Source organism: Thermobia domestica, chromosome 11 (genome assembly GCF_964235325.1).
Source record: "Thermobia domestica chromosome 11, izTheDome1.hap1.1, whole genome shotgun sequence".
Classification (NCBI taxonomy): Eukaryota; Metazoa; Arthropoda; class Insecta; order Zygentoma; family Lepismatidae; genus Thermobia; species Thermobia domestica.
Window position 1 is genome coordinate 197,679,851 of NC_137464.1, and position 21,291 is coordinate 197,701,141.

General features: G+C 32.3%; 1 protein-coding gene across 1 annotated transcript in view; it reads left to right on the forward strand.

The window, feature by feature from the left end:
- The window catches only part of LOC145663723 (fer-1-like protein 6), a 140,507-nt gene that overhangs the window by 45,409 nt on the left and 73,807 nt on the right, over window positions 1-21,291 (forward strand). The window contains exons 4-5 of the mRNA XM_081729806.1: window positions 1,690-1,836; window positions 5,850-5,978. Coding sequence (XP_081585932.1) covers window positions 1,690-1,836; window positions 5,850-5,978 — 276 coding nt within the window. The remainder of the gene's footprint in view (window positions 1-1,689; window positions 1,837-5,849; window positions 5,979-21,291) is intronic.

Genomic DNA, 21,291 nt, shown 5'->3' on the forward strand with positions numbered 1-21,291 from the left:
CTGGAGGCCTGGTGCTACAACCCCCTCAAGACCCCTCATTAATCCGGCCCTGAGTCTGTGACATAGCTGTAGCGTTTTATTTTTCTCATGCAGAAAGTATGCAACTTCTTTCCTGCTTCAAATTATTGCTGGACGAAGTTAAAATAAATCCTGAAGAATGGTTGCCCAGTTGTAAAATTATTATCAGCAAGTAGATGGTCCGCACGAACGGATGCTTTAAAAGCTTTATTAAAGTCACTGCATGTAATTACAGAACTACTGACAAAAATATCAGAAGATATGAATGAGAAGCCTAAAGTATGCCGCCAACAGGCTAAAAGTTTGGCAAGAAAATTGTAGAAATCAGAAAACGTGCATCTTTTGGTTTTATGGGAAGAAATAATGAACAAGCTCTATAATATTAGTAAAGCTCTGCAAAGTGAAACTATTGACTTAGGGAATGCCAGTGTTTTATTCAAGTCATTAGAACATTACCTACTTTCTTGCAGAGAAAACTTGGTTCAGTACCTACAAAAGACAGAATACTTCGATCAGTCTACCGGTAAAGATGAGTGGAATTCTGAACTCAGAAAACGGATACGCAAGTCGTTTTTTGATGAGGAGAAAGAATTATGTGAACGATCTGGGATCGATTTCGATGCTAAAGAGTTTTAAAACTGGAACATTTCTTGTGATTGTTAACAGATTAATTGTAGAGCTACAAAAGTATCAGAAACTTATGATAAATTTGCTCAGAGATTTGGTTTTCTATTGACCCTCAACACCACTAAAGATGATACGATTATTGAAAGATGTACAGATCTCCTACGAATGTACAAAAATGATCTACAAGGTAATTTCCTGGATAAATGTGTTCAATTCTAGAGTCTCTTGAAACACCATATTTCATACATGGCAGTGTTCGAGCATGAGCCAGATGCCGAAAATAAAAAGAAGCAAGTTAAAAAACAAGAAAAAATAGTTTTCCTATCTTTTGCACATTGTCAAAGATTATAATTTGCGAACATTTTTTTTCAAACGTAGACATTATTCTCAAAATTGTGTTAAGTATAACCGCTACGAATTATACAGTGGAACGTACGTTTTCAAGTTTGAAAGTGTCAAAAGCTACCAAAGAAATTCAATGGAAGATGTCAAATTGAACGCCCTGGCTATTCTGACAATCGAAAGTGACCTAATATCTACACTCAACTTTCAAGCAATATTAGATACATCTTTCCTGAAACCAAGCAATGTGGAAAAATGTAAACAACTTGAAAATGAAGATGAAAATAAAGACTTTTATGATATATGCACAATATTTATACTATTTCATGAACAATTACTTTTTACTATTCTAATATGTTTAATGATACCGTAAGAAGTCTAAAAATAATTCAGCACATATTTCTCATTTGTTATATTTTGTTACGTAGTTGTAGCTGTAGCATCTAGTGAATGGTATTTAACTGTAATAAATTGTTAATTCACTAATTAAGCATAATTCACTTAAGTTTTATTTTTAAGTTAGGGATAAAGGAGTGGAGAAACGTGTAATTATTGAGGGCGCCAACAGCAAAAGTGCCTCAGGCCGCCGAACTCCTAAATGCGGTACTGAGAATAGTACATGTATACCCAGTCTCAGAATAACTTATACCAACTATCAAATTATTTTCTTATCACATTATTTCGCATTTTTCTTCATTGTAGAACAAAATTCAACGAAGAGAAGTGAGAAAGTTAACATTACCAGAACATGTAACTACTCCACCTGCTCCGGAGCCCATTTCCGTTGATGAGGACGAAGAGTTAGATTGGTGGAGCAAGTATTATGAAGCAGTACAAAAAGCTGTAATCGTAAGAATTTATTATTTCCTTTCGATTCAGGAAAATATTCTTTACTTTCTCCGGATTCCTTTTCTTTCTATATACTTGTACGTGAATATTGAAACAAACTAAACTTAACATCGCACAGAGAATCATAAGAAGCAAATAATAATAATAATAATAATAATAATAATAATAATAATAATAATAATAATAATAATAATAATAATTTTGGATCCAGAAAAGGATAGTACGAAAGCTAGAAAAAGCTGAAAGCAACAGAAATATCGTCTGGATCGAAAATTGTTGACTCCCAATAAAAGTGATTCTAGAAATCACACAGAAACACACAGTACGAGTCCTAATAGTCATAATTTACAGTCGTGTAGTACCTGCACATCAAATGCTATAATGGAAGTCCGAAGATTGTTAGGTGCAAACTTAACAATTAAACTTAAGGCAAGCCTGAAAGGCTTGTGTTTCTTGCTTCGATATCGAAGATCCCGATTTGATTCCCACTGGGATTTCATAAGGTTTGGGTACCACACTAAAGTACAGGTCCATGTCACGTATAATCTTAGTAATGAGAGGATCTGAAATAAGCAGGTACCAACAATAAATCAGTTATCATCGAATATTAAAACTTTGCCACATGTGGTTGCGTTGTATACTGTATACAGGAATAAAATTCTCTCTTCAATGAGAAAAACAAATAAATACATCTTTTTTAAAAGTAAAAACCGACTTCTTGTTTTCACTCATTAAATAATTTACTCATTTATTCTTTTTCTTGTAGGATTTTGTTTTAAAAATTTGGCCACCCTCTTTTCCAATAAAGGTAATATTCTCGCAATCGTAGAACTCTCATAAAGCACAGAATGTTTTTGGAATCCTCTCACTGAGTCAATTGTCGTATATTAGCATCCGTTATGTTAACTTTTATAAAATGACACATTCAAAGCGTTATTTCTGACATTCTCATAAATGTATTAACACTTCGTTCACTCAGTTTTATCGAGCCATTTGAGCTCTATGTAGAAATAAAATAATAATCTATAGGGCTTCTTTGATTCTGTTCGACGTTCTGTATATTTACAATATTAAATCAGTTGAGAATGTTCCAAGAGCATTGCCAGAACGAACTTTAAAAGAATGGAGAGATGGATTGATTGATTGATTTTGAGTTTTACGTCCCGTTCAGCAGCGAGGCTATATGAGACGTGGACCTACTGATTAACGTGGAATCCGAACCACATGAGCTCCCGCCGGGAATCGAACCCGGGTCTCCCACGCCAAAGGCGCGTACGCTAACCGCTTAGCCACGGAGGAGCTCAATGGAGAGATGGAGCGGCAAGGATAACTGTCATTGTTGTCAGATGTAATAAACAATGGAGATGGAGCGGGAAGGATAACTGACATTGTTGCTAGATGTATTTTTTTTATTCGCACTTTCTTCTCTTTCTCGCAACTCTGTATGACTTAGAGTTCTCGAGATATGGCTGCTTAAATATCTAGAAATTCGAACTTTTTTCCAATAATTATCTGGGGAACGATGGCCAGTTGGCCAGTAGACTGTTAATCAGTGATCACCGGTAACTATTTGGTACCAAGATGTTCACCATCCTCTTAGGCATTGATCAACATCAATATGATCTCTGTGTGACTTACGGTTCCCGAGATTAGGCTCCTTAAATTCGGACATTTTGGCCAATATGTCGGGAACGGTAAGAGTGACGCGAAAAATATAATCACTTTCTCTGATAGTTTTTGATGTTCTATCAAATGCATGGTTCAAAATTGAAAAAAATCGCAATTAACAAACAGACAGACAGATAATTCAGTAACGAACTTTTTAAGTTTGTTGAAGATATATATTGCAATAACTTCAGCTTCCTTTTTTCAAGAAGAGCTCGAATCTCTGCTGCTCCATTTATGGCTTTGTGGGTAACGCGCCTGCTTTTTGGGCGTATGGTCTCAGATTTGATCCACAGTGTGACGCTAGCCTTGGATAAAAGTGCGACTAGTAGCTCCGATTCCATTAAGTAGTAGGTTCAATATCATATTACCTCGATTTTGGAAAGGAAGTTTAACATCAATCAATTTTTCTATGTTCATTGAGTTAGAAGAGACCAGAAGTTCCCACCTAACAGTAAAATTCTAAATATTATTCTATGCTACGTGACTTCTGTAGGTGAGTGGGTCACAACAAAAATAGGTTAAGAGGAATTTAACCACAGTTACACGATTGACATAAAAAAAAACTACCGTAAATTTGCTTCGGGGCCCAGTTGGTACAGTGAAGAGGCAAGGCAGTTGTTTTAAAAAAGTCTCCATCGTTCAAAACATAAAAATAAATCTCTCCTGCCCATCAAAGGTTGGATCTTCTGGTCTCTTCTGCCAAATAGTATTATAAATAACTATCCTTCTACTTATCCTATAATATGGATAAATGTTGAATTATAATTTTCAATAAAAAAATATTCAACATTCTTACCATATAATAAAAAATGTCTCCCATCTAATTCTCACTTTCGTAAATATTCAATTAATTAGCTTTCACTTTTATTACCACCATTAATTAGTTATTAATTTTATAACTTCATTTAATTTGTCTTATCATATTTCAATAAATTATTATAAATATACTAACAACCCTTTTTACATCATTTAAATATTCACGTTTCCATAATTTAACTAAAAGTGTATCTTATTTAGCAGTAACAGGCATTTTGGTTAGCCAATGCTCTTGCCAAAATAGTTTGTTTACATTTGCTAATAACATTATGGCTAACAAAATTAAATATTACGGCCCAAAATAAAAGTACACCACACTATATATATTACTGTATAATCTGATATAATGTACATTTAACAGACTAAATAAAGTTCCATTAGTTCATAGATAATAAATATTAAAACCTTTCTTCTCTGATTACTCTGTGCAAAAGCAAGTTCTAACCTGCTCATAGTAACGAAACCAAATGACTAAAGTAAAGGTAGGGCGGTCAGTGTTGCCAATTTGGGGGAAAAGTCGCTAAATCTAGGGTATTCGACTTCCAGGATAGCGACTAAAAGTTATTTTTCCGATTAGCGACTTTTTTGGTGATTTTTGAATGACAATTTGGCGACTTTCTTGGCGGCAATCTAGAGTTTTTTTGTGCTTCGAACAACTTATTCTATAATCAAGTACTATTAGCTTGCATCAGTTCAGATATATGTTTAGATTTCTTTTGCTTATTTGAATCAACGCAAGCATTGAGAAACTAGCAAAGGACGTAGTATGTATCTCCATATTCCCGCTTTGATTGTAGTTATCTCTTGCCCTCTAACGGGGACCGACTCCTATCTTTCATGCCCTATCTTCTTTAATTTGCGAAGCTTCCGTTTAGAAGCACAAGTAACATATTACCAACAACAAGCTGATTATCTGTAGAAGCGTGAGTAAGAGAGATGTCAATGTAAGACTTTTCTTTGTAGACTTTTTCTTTTCTTCGTTTTTCTAAACTCATTTTTGATTTCGTTGAAGTGAAATTGAGCATAAAGTAAAAAATATATGTTGTATTAAAAGTGAAATTATACTTAGTTGCATTACAATTCTTTAATTTACATTTTTACTTATACGTTTTTACCATAGATAATATTAAGGCTTGAATTGATCACACACAAGAGAAAGAGATGAAATTCCACGAATAATTTTTAGCGACTTTTCACCCAAAATGGAGTCATTTCATCTCCTATTTAGCGACTTTTTGTATCAGCTTCTTGGCAACACTGCTCATTGTTAATAATGGGAAACTAAGAACCTCTATAGAAGACGTAATGAGAAGTAAGGATACCATGTATACAATAGCTCACTAATTAAAGTGTCATTAACAGATAATTAGTTAATTACGTTAGTTAATATTTCAGTTAATATAGCCTATAAAGACACACTGATTACTTACGATAAGGAACCTAGTTAGTTAACAAGGAATATTAAACTGTGACGTTTGAAAAAATCTATATGTATTTCTTCATATTAGTCTTTTTTTAACCTTTTATAGGAAGATAAAATGAAAAGCAGCCAGTCTTGCTTACAAAATAGAAAAGAAACGCCTACTACAGATTTAATTCAAGATACAGCCACTACTCAGGATAATGAAGGAATTGAGACTATCGAAACTGACCATAAAGTAAGTAATTATTTTGCCTATCTAGTACAAAGTTAGGAACAATAAATTGAATAACACAAAAATCACGAACGGATCTATTTTCAGAAGGCACTCACAATGTAATTGTGAACCATGGTATTTGGAAAATTGTCAGAAAATGTTACTCAAGCATTTTTTTAATATTATAGAAAAAATATACTGAATGGAAACATTATCATTACAAATTTATTAATTATACTGATAGCTTATCTATATAGCAGTTTTGATAGTTCGTACATGGTGGTCCTGAAGTGGGCGTACTTCCCTTTAGTTTCAACAGTATAGTGTTTGTTGTGGTAGAATGTCTGTACACAGTTACCTTGAAGTCTTAAGAGTCATAAACACCAATGATACACCATACAGAGTCTTAAGAGTCTGTATGATCACCATCCATGTCGTAACACAGCTGAATTCTGCGCCAAGTTCTCGCAGATGTTTTGCGGAGATACTCACGGGGGTGAAGGCGTGTTCCACAGCTGCTCGTAATTCCTGCGTTGTGTGATATCGAGGGTTCTTACTTGTTGCTTTATGAAACCTCAGAGAGCATTGTATGGTGTCGTCAGATCGGGATTTCTTGGAGGCCAGGCAAAGGGAACTGGTGAAGATGCACAACCTCTTCCAATCCAGGCCAGGAAACGTCTGATTCAGGTAATTACGCACGTGAATTGTGAAGTGCGCTGGTGCCCCATCCTGCTGTATCACAACAGTGTCTTTGATACTATTTTCTTCCAGTTGAGGTACCAACCATTCATTAAGCATCTCAGGTAAGAATGTCCATTAACATTGTCTTCGAAGAAGTACAATTAGGGGTACGCCCACTTCCGGTCCGCGCTGTACAAATTTACGCTACAGTGCTTCGTTTTATTGATTAATACAGTTGACCCCATGGTCTATTACAATCGCCGACAATTTACCCAGAAAAAGCAATACCTACTCTCTAAGCCAATCAATGTTTCTAATCTCTAATACTTCCTTCCTCTCTGGGTTTCACCTTCATTAAAACGTGTCGTACAAACGCCGTTGTTGCTGTATAAATAATTCGTTTTTAATACGATTTTTAATCCCTTTCTGCCTAATTTTATATATCATAAGTAAGAGATAGCAGAATTAGTTGATTCTCTTTTGTAGTTTCCAATTGTAAGTCAGAGTAAGCAGTTTGCAAAGACATATGCAATAATAGCATCTAATTACGCAAAGACCATTAATGGCAATACGAAAATGAGAGGAGTTACACAAGATGCATTAGTGATTAATAAATTGGGGGAAGTGAAGTTTCATGTAAAGAATTTTTTGTCATGTATTGAGAAGAGTAATTATTTTTCCACAGAAAGTTTTGTTCGGAATTGACTTTTTAGGATCGCAACAGGATCAAATGAATTATAAAAGTAAAAAAAGAGAAAAAGAAAAAGAAAGAAAGAAAGAAAGAAAGTAAAAGAAAGAAACAAAGAAAGAAAGAAAGAAAGAAATAGTGTTGCAAGAATTTGGTGAGACATAAAAGTCATGCCTAATAGGTGGAGACGAATGTTTTTCGCTACAACTTTGATATATTGTAGCATTAATTACATTTATGTCACATTTATTTTTTAAAATGTATCTCAAGTTCTTTTTAAATATGGAACTTGTAAACAGTATATTTTTGGTAGTAAGATGTACTGTATATACAAAAATAAAGATATACCTTGATTAGGTGCACATTTTAGCTAATGAATTCACTGAAATATAGAAATTAATGCAAAAATTTAAACATTTCCTTTAACCTCTTTCTTAGTTAAAGGATAACATACAACAAGACATTACCAATTCCTTTAAGTTCGTTCTCATGCCAGTAAGAATCATATTCTACTTGGGAAAGAATCTATCGGCATCAACACTCAAGACTGGCAACCATTATGAACGTAACGAGCTGACAGCAAATGAACTGTGGTTAAGTTTTAAACTGTTTAATAATGACAGTAGCTTGTTAACCTAACTACGAGCGCAATTCCCCTCCACCCCCTAACTACCAAAAAATTATGAACTCGCCACTAACCATAGTACTTAAACAAAGTTACAGGGCGCAAAGTATTCCCATAACTATAATTCTAAAGTGAGATTGAGTAAGGTGCTTTGAGCATAGGACTTTATGATGTTATAACCATAAAGTTTAAATGATTAGAAAATACATTTACAATTTAAACAATCCTCATTACCGCATAAAGACTTGGAGTTAATAAATATAATTCTATAACAAACTCGATTATATTCATTCTGGTATATATGTAATTTTCCGTTTTTAATATTTCTTTTAAGATGTTCATAATGCTTTTCGTATCTAGATGGTAGTTTTAATACAGCTTTTTCTTCTTCTTTAGATGATAAAACAGCATAAATTTCTCCATTAATAATTACATAATCAAAAACATCTTGTAGCCCTTCTAAATGAGTACCTTTAAGTATAGTATATTTAAAGTTCGGTTTATTTTTTCTACATCCTATACATTTTTTAGCATTTGCACATCTTGAGTCTATTTTAAATTCTTTTTGACACATTAAACATGTTTTGGGTGGTAATGTTTCATACAGACATTCACGACAAAGAGAATCTTTTTCTATATATCTAAAATGAGCTTTATATTTTTCTTTTTTACATTTCTTACAAATTTTAGTTTTACTATTTTCTTTATGTGATTTAGTCTTATTATGTTTTTCTATATCTAGTAAGTAATTGTTACATGGTTCACAAAGTGTCTTATTCATGTTTGTAAAATATAATAATTTTTAAATTTAAATTTCATTTTTATATTATCCCTCTGAAACTAATACTAAGTTGCATAACCCAAAGTGAGATCGCATATGCTTTTATGACATTTAAAATCATAAAAACTTACAATTTAAAAATCTTACATTTAAAACTACAACTCTTCTAACTTATAATGACCCCATGGTAGGGTATTGATCCCATCCTTTAAAACACATCTCTTATCATCCACGCAACTTAAAGCTAACTTATTTACTTCTATACTGTACAAATCGTGCTTATAACTTCTAATCAAGTTCATCTTCTTATAATATTCTTTTTGGCTAACAGTCCTTATATTCGTTAAATGAAAGTTCTTTATACACAACACTCTTCTTAACACCTTTAGCCTTCTTACAACACTTTTCTTTATCGAACTTACCTTTAAAGTCTTTATCTGTTAAATCTATTTAAGGTGCTTTTATACTGTACATCTTACTTCTCAAACCCACAAACTCTTCTATGATTGTGTCTTTAATCTCATCCTTCATCTTACCAAGTATTTTCTTATTGATTCGTGGTATCTTATATTTGTTATCTTTAGGGTAATCACTCGTGTCGAAGTAATCAATGTAGTTTTTCATGTCCTCGTACACATCTTCTGTTTGGATATGGTATATATAACTATCGGTATCTGTATAACATACTTCTATTTTGTCTTGGTATTTTGGCTTCATCACATTATAATGGAAGTCGTACATTAAATATTTCGACAAATCTAGAATTGACATACCAACATAAATCGGTTTGTTAAATTGCACTTTAACCTTGTTCATGTGAACTGCTACTAAATTTTCCGTAAAAACTGTAGTACTCTTATAATTCGGTTTTGCTACAAGCTTCTCGTATTTTTTCTCATCACTTACAAGTTTGATATTAACTCTCTTTCTAATATTTTCCATAGTCTTTCCAAAAACTGAATTGTTCATGAGCTTATAAAAGTCTTTTTCAAAGTCATTTGTTGCTCTAGTTCTCATCTGCGTGTTTAAATCAATATATTTCTTTATCCAATCTGATTGTTCGAACTCTATTACTCGATGTATTTTGTTAAGTTTTAATCCAAGTGAAAGACATTGTTTTAGGTTTCGATAGTGAATTACATATTTTTCTTTGTCATATAGGGTTGTTAATAGCTTTGATTGTTTTGAACCAGGCTGACACATGTTTTGAGGTGCTAATGGGTAGTCTTTGTGATAGTCATGCAATTCTTTAGGATATTCAAGATCAACTTCTAATATGTAAGCAGTATCAGAATCATCAGGTATATTTGCGAAATCTATTTCTTCAATCTCATCTTCACTTAACCATCTGAATCCCTTATACGGTAAATATTGACTCATTGCCCACCCATACAAGTTATTGGCATCTAGATACATTAAGTAAGAATCTTCTTTATTCTTATTGTAATCTTCCATATACTTATTGTTTGCTTTCACATATCTTTTTGAGCATTGACTAATCCCACCTCTTATACCTTTCTCTACCATTAATACCATATCATAATCCCACAACAATTCTAATTTTATATTTGTCATCTTTAACATTGCGTCCCAAGCTAAACCTGGTGCTGTCATATACCAAGCTGGATCAAGATCATAAGCTTTAAGACATGTTTCTCTAAAGTTCTCAAACACATCTGCTAACAATAATACATCTGTTTTCAAATATAAATCATGGTATTGCCCGAGATTCTTAATGTTAAATGTTTCCCACACTTTCTTTGCATGTTTATAATCCTCATCGCTTATATGTGTGTTGTTAAGCTTGTTGAAGAATGCTTCCTTTGGTGGTAATTTTCTTTCTCTAAACCTATCCCAATTGTTAACATAATCATATGGGTAAACACCTTTTCTTATTACAAGTTGAAACTGTTCTTGATTAGGATAAAAGTGTTGGGTATGTATCATTTGCTCAGGTTTCAAGTTCGATGACAATTTGTCTAGACTAGATGCCATAAATCTAAACGAATCTACAAATTTCAATTTAATAGTTCCAACCTTTTTACTGAATGATATGTATCTTTCCTCGTTATTGGGTATTAGATCTATTTCTTCTTTATTACATCCGAGCTCTTTTATAAACAAGTGAGAGTCATATCCTGTTAAGTTATGTATGATCACTGGTACAAACTTTGGTACTTTAACTTTTAAATTGCAGTTATTACATAGTGGTGCTATAAATTTTCCTGTTATATGATCGTGATGCTTACCTTTATGATTTTCTTTAGTATACTCCTGCTTACAGTAATAACAACATTTAGATTCATTGAACTCTTTTCTCTGACATTTTGTTAATGGTAATTCGTTATTTTGTTTGTGTATGTTCGATATGTGTTTAGCTTCTTTTGTTAACAGTCTTATAAATTTATTAGCAGCGTTCTTACCTCTATACAAAACAGGATTGGTTTTACTTCCATCACTCTTTACTACATAATAACAAAATCCAGATGGTTTATGTTGTTGATATTTTTTCGTATATGGCTCGTTATCTGGATAACATTCTTCACAACCCATAACTTTATGTAACAAACATTCAAAATCAGCATAAATCACAAATGGCATTTTCATTGTGTATTGGTAGTTTTTAAATTCAACACATTTACCTTTTTCAGGCATTATTATTTTTACCGGATCATTTAACGAACAATCTTGCTCATGTTTATTTAAAGCGTCTTGTGAGTAAAAGTATAACATAAATATTTTCGAGCTCTCCATTTAGTTAACTGTGCACATACTAGTCTGCTTAAATCCTTAATCCAACAATAGTGTGTTTTAACTTGGTCTTCATTTTGTTCTTTTATATATAATAAATTGACATGATTTTCTTGCTTGTTTTGTGTGTGATGTAGTATATAGATTGAATAGTCTTTATCATATGCATAAACATTTATAGAAATACTAAGTAATTTTTCAGCTCTTGGAATATCACATAGTTTTACAGGAAAATGAATATTTTTTAATTTTTCTTCTAAGTATTTAACAGCTTGCTTGTACTTGAAAGGTCGTTGTGGATCTTTATTAACTGGGTATAGTGCAGAACAAATTGAATATAAGAAACATTTTTCATCTTCGTTCTTTACATTTATGATTGCTTGTTTATTTTTAATTTTATTAGGTAAATCTATGTATGTTGATCCTCTATATGGTGTATATTTGACGATTGCTAGTTGTAAAAAGTTAATGTTTATAAGAGCCCAGCCAGAACCTCTAGCTTGGAGCTCATCCATTCTTGTTCTTAACCTTTGTTTCATCTTAGTTATTTCTTCTTTCAAATTACTTGATCGATATATTTCTTGGTTTTCAGTGTTAAAATAGAAGTTTTGAGTTTCTTCACCTTTCTTATATGTACAACTTATATAAAGATTAGCTTTCAATGAACTATGTTTACTTAAGCTAATTTGTAATCTGTTTGATATAGCTTTAGATGTTGCAGTAATATATTGTTCAAGTGGATCTTGTGGTTTGTAATCTGTTGTAAATCTCCATGTTTCTAATCTTGATTTTAATGCAATGTTCTGCCGTTTTACATCGATTGGTTGTGATTCAACTTTGATTCTTGGTTCTTCAAATACTTCTTGTTGAAATGGGTATATATTTCTAATCTGCCTTCTGCTTTGTTCATCGTCATGTTGTTTAAGAAGGTCTATTAGTTCTGCTTTTTTTAATCGGGAATATCTTCTGATTCCCCTCTCTTTACATTGGCGCCTTAACTCTACTACAGTAAATCAATTATAATTACTCATCTTATTTATTATATAGAAAATCTTCGTTAGTACTCTTCACCGGGTTATTTCAGCTCATTTTCATTTTTTCTAACACATCGTTTAAACATCTGCACGCGTCTGCCATTGCCTACATATGTTTCCTCGTTGTGTTAGTCTAGAACTTTCATGGGAAGACCCATCAAAGTCACATATGCACATTTAAAACTGAATCATTTTTGTAAGCTTACTCATCATCATCATCATCATAATCATCACTACCATATTTGTATTCATCATCACTACTCAAATCAGATGTTTTTGTTGCATTACTAATAACTCTTTTTCCTTTAACAGTATTTGCTTCTCTAGTAGTGTTGCTAAGAGTTTAAGATCATGATGAATTAGTTCAAGTCTATCATGTAATAAATCAAAATCTTTCTCCATATTTGTTATATAGAAAACCAACAAAAATGAAATAAATTTAAAAATCTAAGAATAAAAACAAACATGACTAGTGCTAAGGAAATATTATCTTACAAACCTATATTTGATTGTGTATGTAAATATTTAGATATTGGTGGTTATAATGATAAAGACAAAATAAATTTTAGCGTGTCCATAGGTATGTTAGATCATTTGTTCAAGAAGGCCACTAAAGAAAACAACTCATTTCTTACGCAAAACATTCTCTATGCGAACGTTATGAACTTGTCTGATGAAATATTAGATTCACTGACTGATGAACAATGGCTATCTATAGGCTATGATGATTATGAGGAGGAATATAACTATGATCACATTACAGAAGACTTCATACGCAAATATCAGGAGAAAGTGAATTTGATTGAAATATGTTTATGAAAAAATTTATCGGAAGAGTTTATAAGAGAATTAGCTGATAATGTTGATTGGGAGATTATTTCAGGAAGCCAAGACTTATCAGAAGACTTTATAAGAGAATTTGCAGATAGAGTTGATTGGAAAGAAGTATCGTATCACCAAAAGCTATCTGAAGAATGTATTAATGAGTTTATAGATAAAGTTGATTTTGATGCTATATCTTACAAAAACGAACTCTCTGAAGCCTTTATACGAGAACATGCAGATAGAGCTAATTGGTGGTACATATCTGGAACTCGTCAATTATCAGAAAACTTTATAAGAGATTACGCTGACAAAGTAGATTGGGAAATGATTTCAATGTCTCAAAATTTAACAGAAGAATTTATTGCAGAGTTCGAAGGTAGAGTTCATTGGACTAACATTTCAACTTATCAAGACCTATCTATAGACTTCATATATGCATATAAATATTTTGTGGATTGGAGAGCTATAATAAGAAAATATCATAATAATCCCAATTTAGGTGATATGTTGAATGTAGCATTCGCTGTTGCAGCAGAGGGTTAATGCATAACTAATTATCTTTTATGGCTATTATACCATAAAAGTTGTATGTTTGAAAGGGGTCCAGTGCTGGTAGACCCCCAGTTGTAACCAAAACTCATTACCTTTACCTCTACAAATCTCTTATACTTGAAAACAAATCAATAACAAACTCATCATCTTCTTCTCCATCTGCATTCTTTAGATCTACATGACAACCATGCGAAATAACACAATCATACTTTTCTTTTACTTTATTGAGAAGGTTAATTGAGTTTGGGTCTTTGGTTTTAGACAGTATAGTCATATCTGGATATTTTTCTTGGAGGCATTGTAATCTTGTCTTTATATTGCACTCTTGAATTCTTCCAACCCAATACCTGTAACTCTCATAGCTCTTTACTTGTTCTCTTTTGTCTGTTTCGTACTTGTGTAATATGTTTTGTAGTTGAATAGGAGATAGATTCTTTCTAATAATAATTAGTTTGTGTACTTTTCCTGGATCTTCTGTATGTTCTGCAGCTATTGACTTGAGTTTTGATATTTCTTGTGCTTGTTCTTTGTTTTCTATTTTTAATCTTTCCATTACTTGTTCTATCTCTTCTACTCTTGATTGCAATTCTTCTTGGTTTTCTCTATATTGTCTAAAGTCTTTTGTGTAATAGTCGATAATGATTTGATTGCATTTAAGGTAAAACTCTGGAGATAACCATCGTGATATATCTAGAATCAATTCTTTACAAACATACGTTCCTCTTATTTCATTCCATATTTCTCCTTTGCCGCCTGCTACTTTTTTGATAATTTCTAGACCCGGATTACCGGATTTGGAAATGTATGCTATGAGCTCTTTTGATCCTTTATTTTCTAACCAGTGATCAAACCTTTTTCCACCATCTTGACACAGTTTAGTAGCGTTGAAGTATCCAGTGCTCTTATCTATAATCAGTTTAAAGTCACCGAAGATACCATACCAATAGTTATCTTTGATCTGTTCATAGCAAATGTCATTAAGACTAAGAGGACTATCCATATTTATTATATAGAAAATCTTTATTTTCAACTTCATTTTCGTTACCAGCTAGTTTTACTGTGTAAGATGAGTTTCTGAAGTTCCTAGCTTCGGAGGAATTTTGATGTTTTGTTTTGTGTCATGATGGTGTATTTTGCAACCGGAAAATCTTCCGTTCGGGAGTTTGTTTGTTCTAATACAACGCTTCGTACTTTGATGGGTTAACCCATAAAAGCAATGGTATATTTAGTTTCTCGTACTTAAATGTCTCTTAACTGAATAAACCTGTCAACAAGATCTATATCACTTAAATCTGTGTTCATATGCGAACCGTGCCAAGTTATTCTATCATCATATCTTTCTTTAGCTCTGTTGTATAAGTTGACAGAGTTTGGATCGTCGACGTTAAGCAGAATACTCATACTTGGATACTTAAGTTTGAGTTGTTTAATCCTAGTTTCGTAATTGCATGTTTGTACTCTTCCAACCCAATACTTATATCGTTCTATTCTTTCTTTTTGATCTCGTTCTTCTTCGTCATAGTAAAGGAGTATATTTTCAAGTTGTTCTTTAGTAAGGTTTTTCTTGATAATGAAGAGCCTATGTATCTTTCCTGGATCTTCTGTATATGATGCTGCAACTGTTTTAAGATAATCAACTTTGCTTTCTAGTTCTTGATTGTGCAATCGTAATTGCCCCATTTGTTGTTCTATCTCTTCTACTCTTGATTGTAACTCTTTTTGGTCTTCTTGAATCTGTTTAAAATTAGAAACGAAATAGTCTTGGATAATATCATAGCACTTATGATAGAAGTCTTGTGATACCCATAAAGCAATAGAGAGAAATATCTTTTTGTAGACATATGTTCCTGAGATAATAACATTGGTTTCTGTATCCCCTCCACCTTTTACTAGATACTTAGAGCGACTCCCAGGAAGCTGGGAGTCGGTTTTTTCACTGTAGTACCTTATTAGTTCTTTTGATTGTTTGTTTTCTAACCAATGATCAAACCTTTTACCACCACTCTGACACAGCTTAGTAGCATTGAAATATCCTGTACTCTTACCTATAATCAGTTTAAAGTCGCCAAAAATCCCATACCAATAGTTATCTTTGATCTGTTCATAGCAAATGTCATTAAGACAAAGAGGACTATCCATAGTACCCATATTTATTATATAGAAAATCTTTATTTTTAACTTCATTTTCGTGGGGTCCACCAGCACCGGACCCCTTTCAAACATGCATACGTCGCTTCTTATCTTTTCTGAAATAAGTTTGTCTTCCGTTGTTTTGTTTTGTGTTTGTATAGCTGTATAAATATTGGCATTGTCAGAAAGTCGACCGAGGAAAAATTAAATATATGTTATGGGGGTATCGTTTCGTTACCCCCTTATCTCATTTAAACCAACCTTTTATGGCATAATAACCATAAAAGACAAACATCTATATTTACACTACAACATTACTCTTATCTATCCAACTATTATGCGAATCATCAAACCCTAGCCATTTGACATATACTTTATCACCTTTCTTTCTCAACACCTTTTCTACCAAGTATTCATCCTTATGTTTCGTCTTTAATAGTTCTGGTTCGTAAAATCTACCTTGCACATCCTCTTCTTCTAAATCTTTAATTCTATATGTAGGCGGATTAGATGGAATAACTTCGCTAATAACAAATACTTCTGTTGACCAATTAGGTGTATATCCTTTCTCAAATAACCCTTTCGACTTACTTATACGAACATGATCACCTAACTTGTATTTGGGCTTAACACGTTTATATTCTTTTTGATACACTTTCTCCAATATTGTTCGCTCATTCTTCTTATTAACTTCTATAGGTTTTAAACCAATTGTTCTATGAATTTGATGATTATACCCTTTAACTAGTGTTGGTAATATCTCTATCCATTTATAATTCCCTTGTGTTGTGAACCTTTTCCACATGTTCTGCTTAAAGTGTTCGATTAAATCTTTCAACCACAGAAGCTTTCTTACCACTATAGGTTGAGTAGTGATTAATCTTATTTTCATCCATCAACTTCTTAAACTCTTTATTGTAAAACTCTTTACCTTGATCTGTTTGTAAGTTGCTAGGTTTTCTCGTTCTTAATATGGATTCGAATGCTTCTGTGACATTCTTACCACTCTTATCTTTAACAGGAACAGCAAACGCATATTTCGAGAACACATCTATAATCGTTAGCAAATACTTATAACCTTTATTGATTTTGAAAACGCCTTTTAATACTCCACTATCCATTTCTACAAGATCAGCCTGCCAAAGATCATCGATACCTTTTATAACTACACTTAATCTGTCAAAGTTTTTTCTAGATGGTTTGTGAATTTCTTCTACAATGTCTTCTCTAATACCTTTACCTTCTTCTAGTCAATCAGGCTTTTTAACGAATTGGGTTTTAGTAATACCACATACAGAACAAATACCTTTCTTTAGATATCTTCCATTCTTTGTTTGTTCAATTCTAATGGTATCTTTCTTCGTATCTGTCGATTTCTTACACTTAACACAATACATCCTGTTTATTATATAGAAGATCAATAACTATCGCTGTTTAATATTATGCTATCAACATTCTCACCATCATCATCACTATCTTCGTCTTCTCTTTCTACATGCATAAGAAGCAATAGTAATTTACCATGTTTCAGATCAGAATCTTTAGATGGTCTAATTGCCAAATTATCATTTGTATTAAAGTGCAATGGAAAAGTTTCAACTAGAGAATCATTTAAATATATATCTATATAATACGTATTGTAAGATGACTCTATATGCATTATCCTACCTTTATAAAGAAATTTGTATGTGATAGAGAGATTATGTATTAAAAAGAACGGAGTTTCAACATTTTCTGATATCAATCGACTATGAAGCTCTATAACATAACTCCGTTTGATGAAGTTAACCTCTTCTTTCAACATAGCAATATCTTTTCTCACAACTGTGTTATCTAACTCTGATGTCATTTTAACATTACCAAAGATATCCATATTTATTACATAGCAAACGTCTTTAGGAAAGCTCTCTCTCTATGTACATTACAACAAACAATAATTGTCCTTCTTCCATAGCAGAATTTTTATTTGGTTTAATCGTAATTATATCGTTTTTCTTAAAGTCAAAAGGTATATCTTTAACCAAAGATTCACCCAAATATATATCTAGAAAGTATTTATCCAAACTTAAGTCCATGTGCATTATTTTCCCATTATAGAGAAATTTGTAACCGTTAGAGAGATTAAATATTCTAAAGATTGGCTCCTTAACGTTTTTAGCTCTTAATCGATATAGTAGAGACATGGTTTCTTTTTGCATAATCAATCTAGTAGTATCCATCCTAATCTTTTGAAAATCTTCTCTCTATGTATGTGTCTTGTAACGTTTCTAATGCATCTTCAAATCGTTTTCTATCGTTCTCTAATTGGGCTTCTATTGACCTAAGTTGACTTACGCTAACAACATCATTTAAATTCTCCAACAATTTTAATTTTTCTTCGCTAATATCAACATCACCTTTTCTATCTTTAACATTGCCAAATATATCTATACTCATTTATTATACAGAAAATGTCCATCCTAGTTTTTCAAAACATTTCTCTAACATCTCTATTTGTCTAGGTGAGCGTTTAAAATCAATATCAACATGAACATCATGCTTTTTCAACAGATAGTGCAATACACATTTCAGGCTAATAAACAATGCTCTTTCCGGATACAGCTCCCTAAAGACCTCGTGTAAGTTTTCGAAGTCGTTTATGAGTGTTTCCTCCATATGTTGTAATTTTAATGGTTTTTGATCGGTAAGGTGATAGTGTATTAAATAGACATCATCATAATATTTTGTGTATTTGTTTTTCTTTAGTACTTCTAGAACATCTTTTGTTGATATTAAATCTCTTGGTATATCTCTAAGTTTATCATTTAACACCTTGAGCACCTCTTCGGGAATAATTCTATCCTGTAAAGCCTGCAAACGAGATAACTGTAACTTAAATCTTTTTATAGTATCATACCATGGTTTTCGTACGCAAGCAGCTTTCGTTTCTTCACAAGTACTGTAAACCCAACCACTCTCTACAGAACAATCGTCACAAATGTAACTACTCATACCTTTTGTTAATGACTTACTACCACAATAACTGCATTGTAATGGCCTAGAGCTATAATTCGACAACAAGTCTCTTAAGGTAATTATTGGACGTAACTTTTCCAACTCTTCTTCCGTGTACAAAAATTTCGGTATTAACCTTTTCCATAGATCAATAGCATTGTATACGTTGTTTTTATCTTTTAAGTCTATCTCGCTAACATCCTGAAAATACTGATAAAAATTATATCTATCTAGTGCATCTAGTTCACCCTCATGCTTCTCAAAATAATCTAAAAATCTATTGTGTATAGCTTCCATATTTATCTTAAAGCAAAACTTTTATGGACATACCATAAAAGCACTTAATCATTTTTAATCATATACATAACGTCACTAAAAGAATGCCCTTGATTTAGAAGATTTAAAACCTTAACACAAAGATGACCACATATAACTGAGTTAAAGTCTTGTATTCGTTCGTCATTGTAAAGTAAGTTTTCGGTACCAAGATAATGTACTAGTTGTTTAGGAAGCACACCACCATAAGAATCGAACACGTACTTTATGTTGTTATCTTTCCAATAGCATATCCAATGAGTACCAATGTTTTCTGATTTATCAAGGTTAACTACACCACACTCATTTACATAAGGTTTTTGTGGAAGTTCATCACTCATAAATACACCTCTAAATCGTTTTATCTTTAATTCTTTAGCCAACCTCTCTATATCGAAGTTGGTCAATGGTTTTAGTTTTTTGACTTCTTTGGTTTACCCGCCCCCTGCTTTTCTTCCATAGCCATATTGTGTCTTTTTTGTTCTTCAAGTTCTTGTTTATTCTTCTTAGCATCAAGTACAGTTTTAGTAATCGCTGCTGCACCACCTGCTAATGAGCCATCTGCTCCTAAAGCTGCTAGAATGGCTGGAATTGTAAAGATAAAACCGCCGATATGCTCTTTCTTAATCTTTTTCATTTGTGCAGTAGTTAAAGTTAAATCCATTTCTTTACCTTCTTTAATTTTCTTGGCTTTATCGTTAAGTTGTTTCTTTGTTAATACATGATCGATATTTAAATCCTTTAGTTCGTTATAAGGAACACTAAACATACAACCTTTAATGGAACACATCTTCCTATTTATCTAAGAGAAAATCTTGGTTTGCAAAAGTACAGTTGTTGTTGCTCCACCAAAATCAATTAAGGAATCATTCTCATCTGTTATCCTTATCTCAAAATTGTCAACCTTGTCTTTGGATATAGGGAAAAATAATGGATAAGTAGGCTCGTAAATAATACTATGTTTGAACTCAGCATCTGTTTTGAATGAGGCAATAATTCCTGTTTCTCTATGTGCGTATTCTGTATCTTTAACGAACATGCCATCTGCTATATTACAGTGAACATTTATAGTATCAAACGGATGAAACTTTGGCAACTTACTTCCAATATGTGTTTTGTTCTTTTCTAAAACTTCAAAAACGTTAAACCCGAGGACAGTGCCTATACTCCCAATTGTAACATCATTACTATCAGTTTCAATTTTAACTCTATTTCTTAAATGATCTTCTGATAATGTTATGTTGATGGATTGAGATTTTAAATATTCATTAAGACTGTTTAAGCTGTATTGCCCTTCTGGTATAAAAACTTGTCTATCACCATATGAGAAACTGTTTTTTTGTGTTGTTATGTTTGGTGTCAGATATGTACTGTAAAACCCAACTAGTCCTATACTTAAATAGTTGCTCTTGTTGTCTAATTCGTAATGGAGCTTCTTCTTTAAAACAGAAGTATCACTCGTTAACTTTAATACCTTAGCCATTTATTATATAATAAATGAATGAGTTTGATTTACCTAGAGATATTCCAAGAGAGAAAGTAATCAAGCTAATAGAAGATGTCATTCGAAAGTTAGAATACAGTTTAAAGAAGAAAAAGAGAAAACTACGAATTGTTAAATATGCATACTACACTTTGATCGCGTTGTCGGTTATTCTTTCTGCAACAACTGGGTTTATTAATATTTTTATACCTGTAACAATTTACTCAATATTAACAACGTCTCTTGCAACTGGAAGTGCTATAATAACAGGTTTGTCTTCTAAGTTAAACATAAGCAAAAGAAAAGACGAATATAAAACCATTGTCACTTGTATTAACTCATTTAAAGAACAGTTAGAGATGATAATAACATTGAATGGCGAAATGGACAACGAATATATAAAAGATACGTTGCTTAAGATCAGAGAACAACTTAAAGATATAAGATCATAAAAGGTGCCTCGCTGTATTCGAAT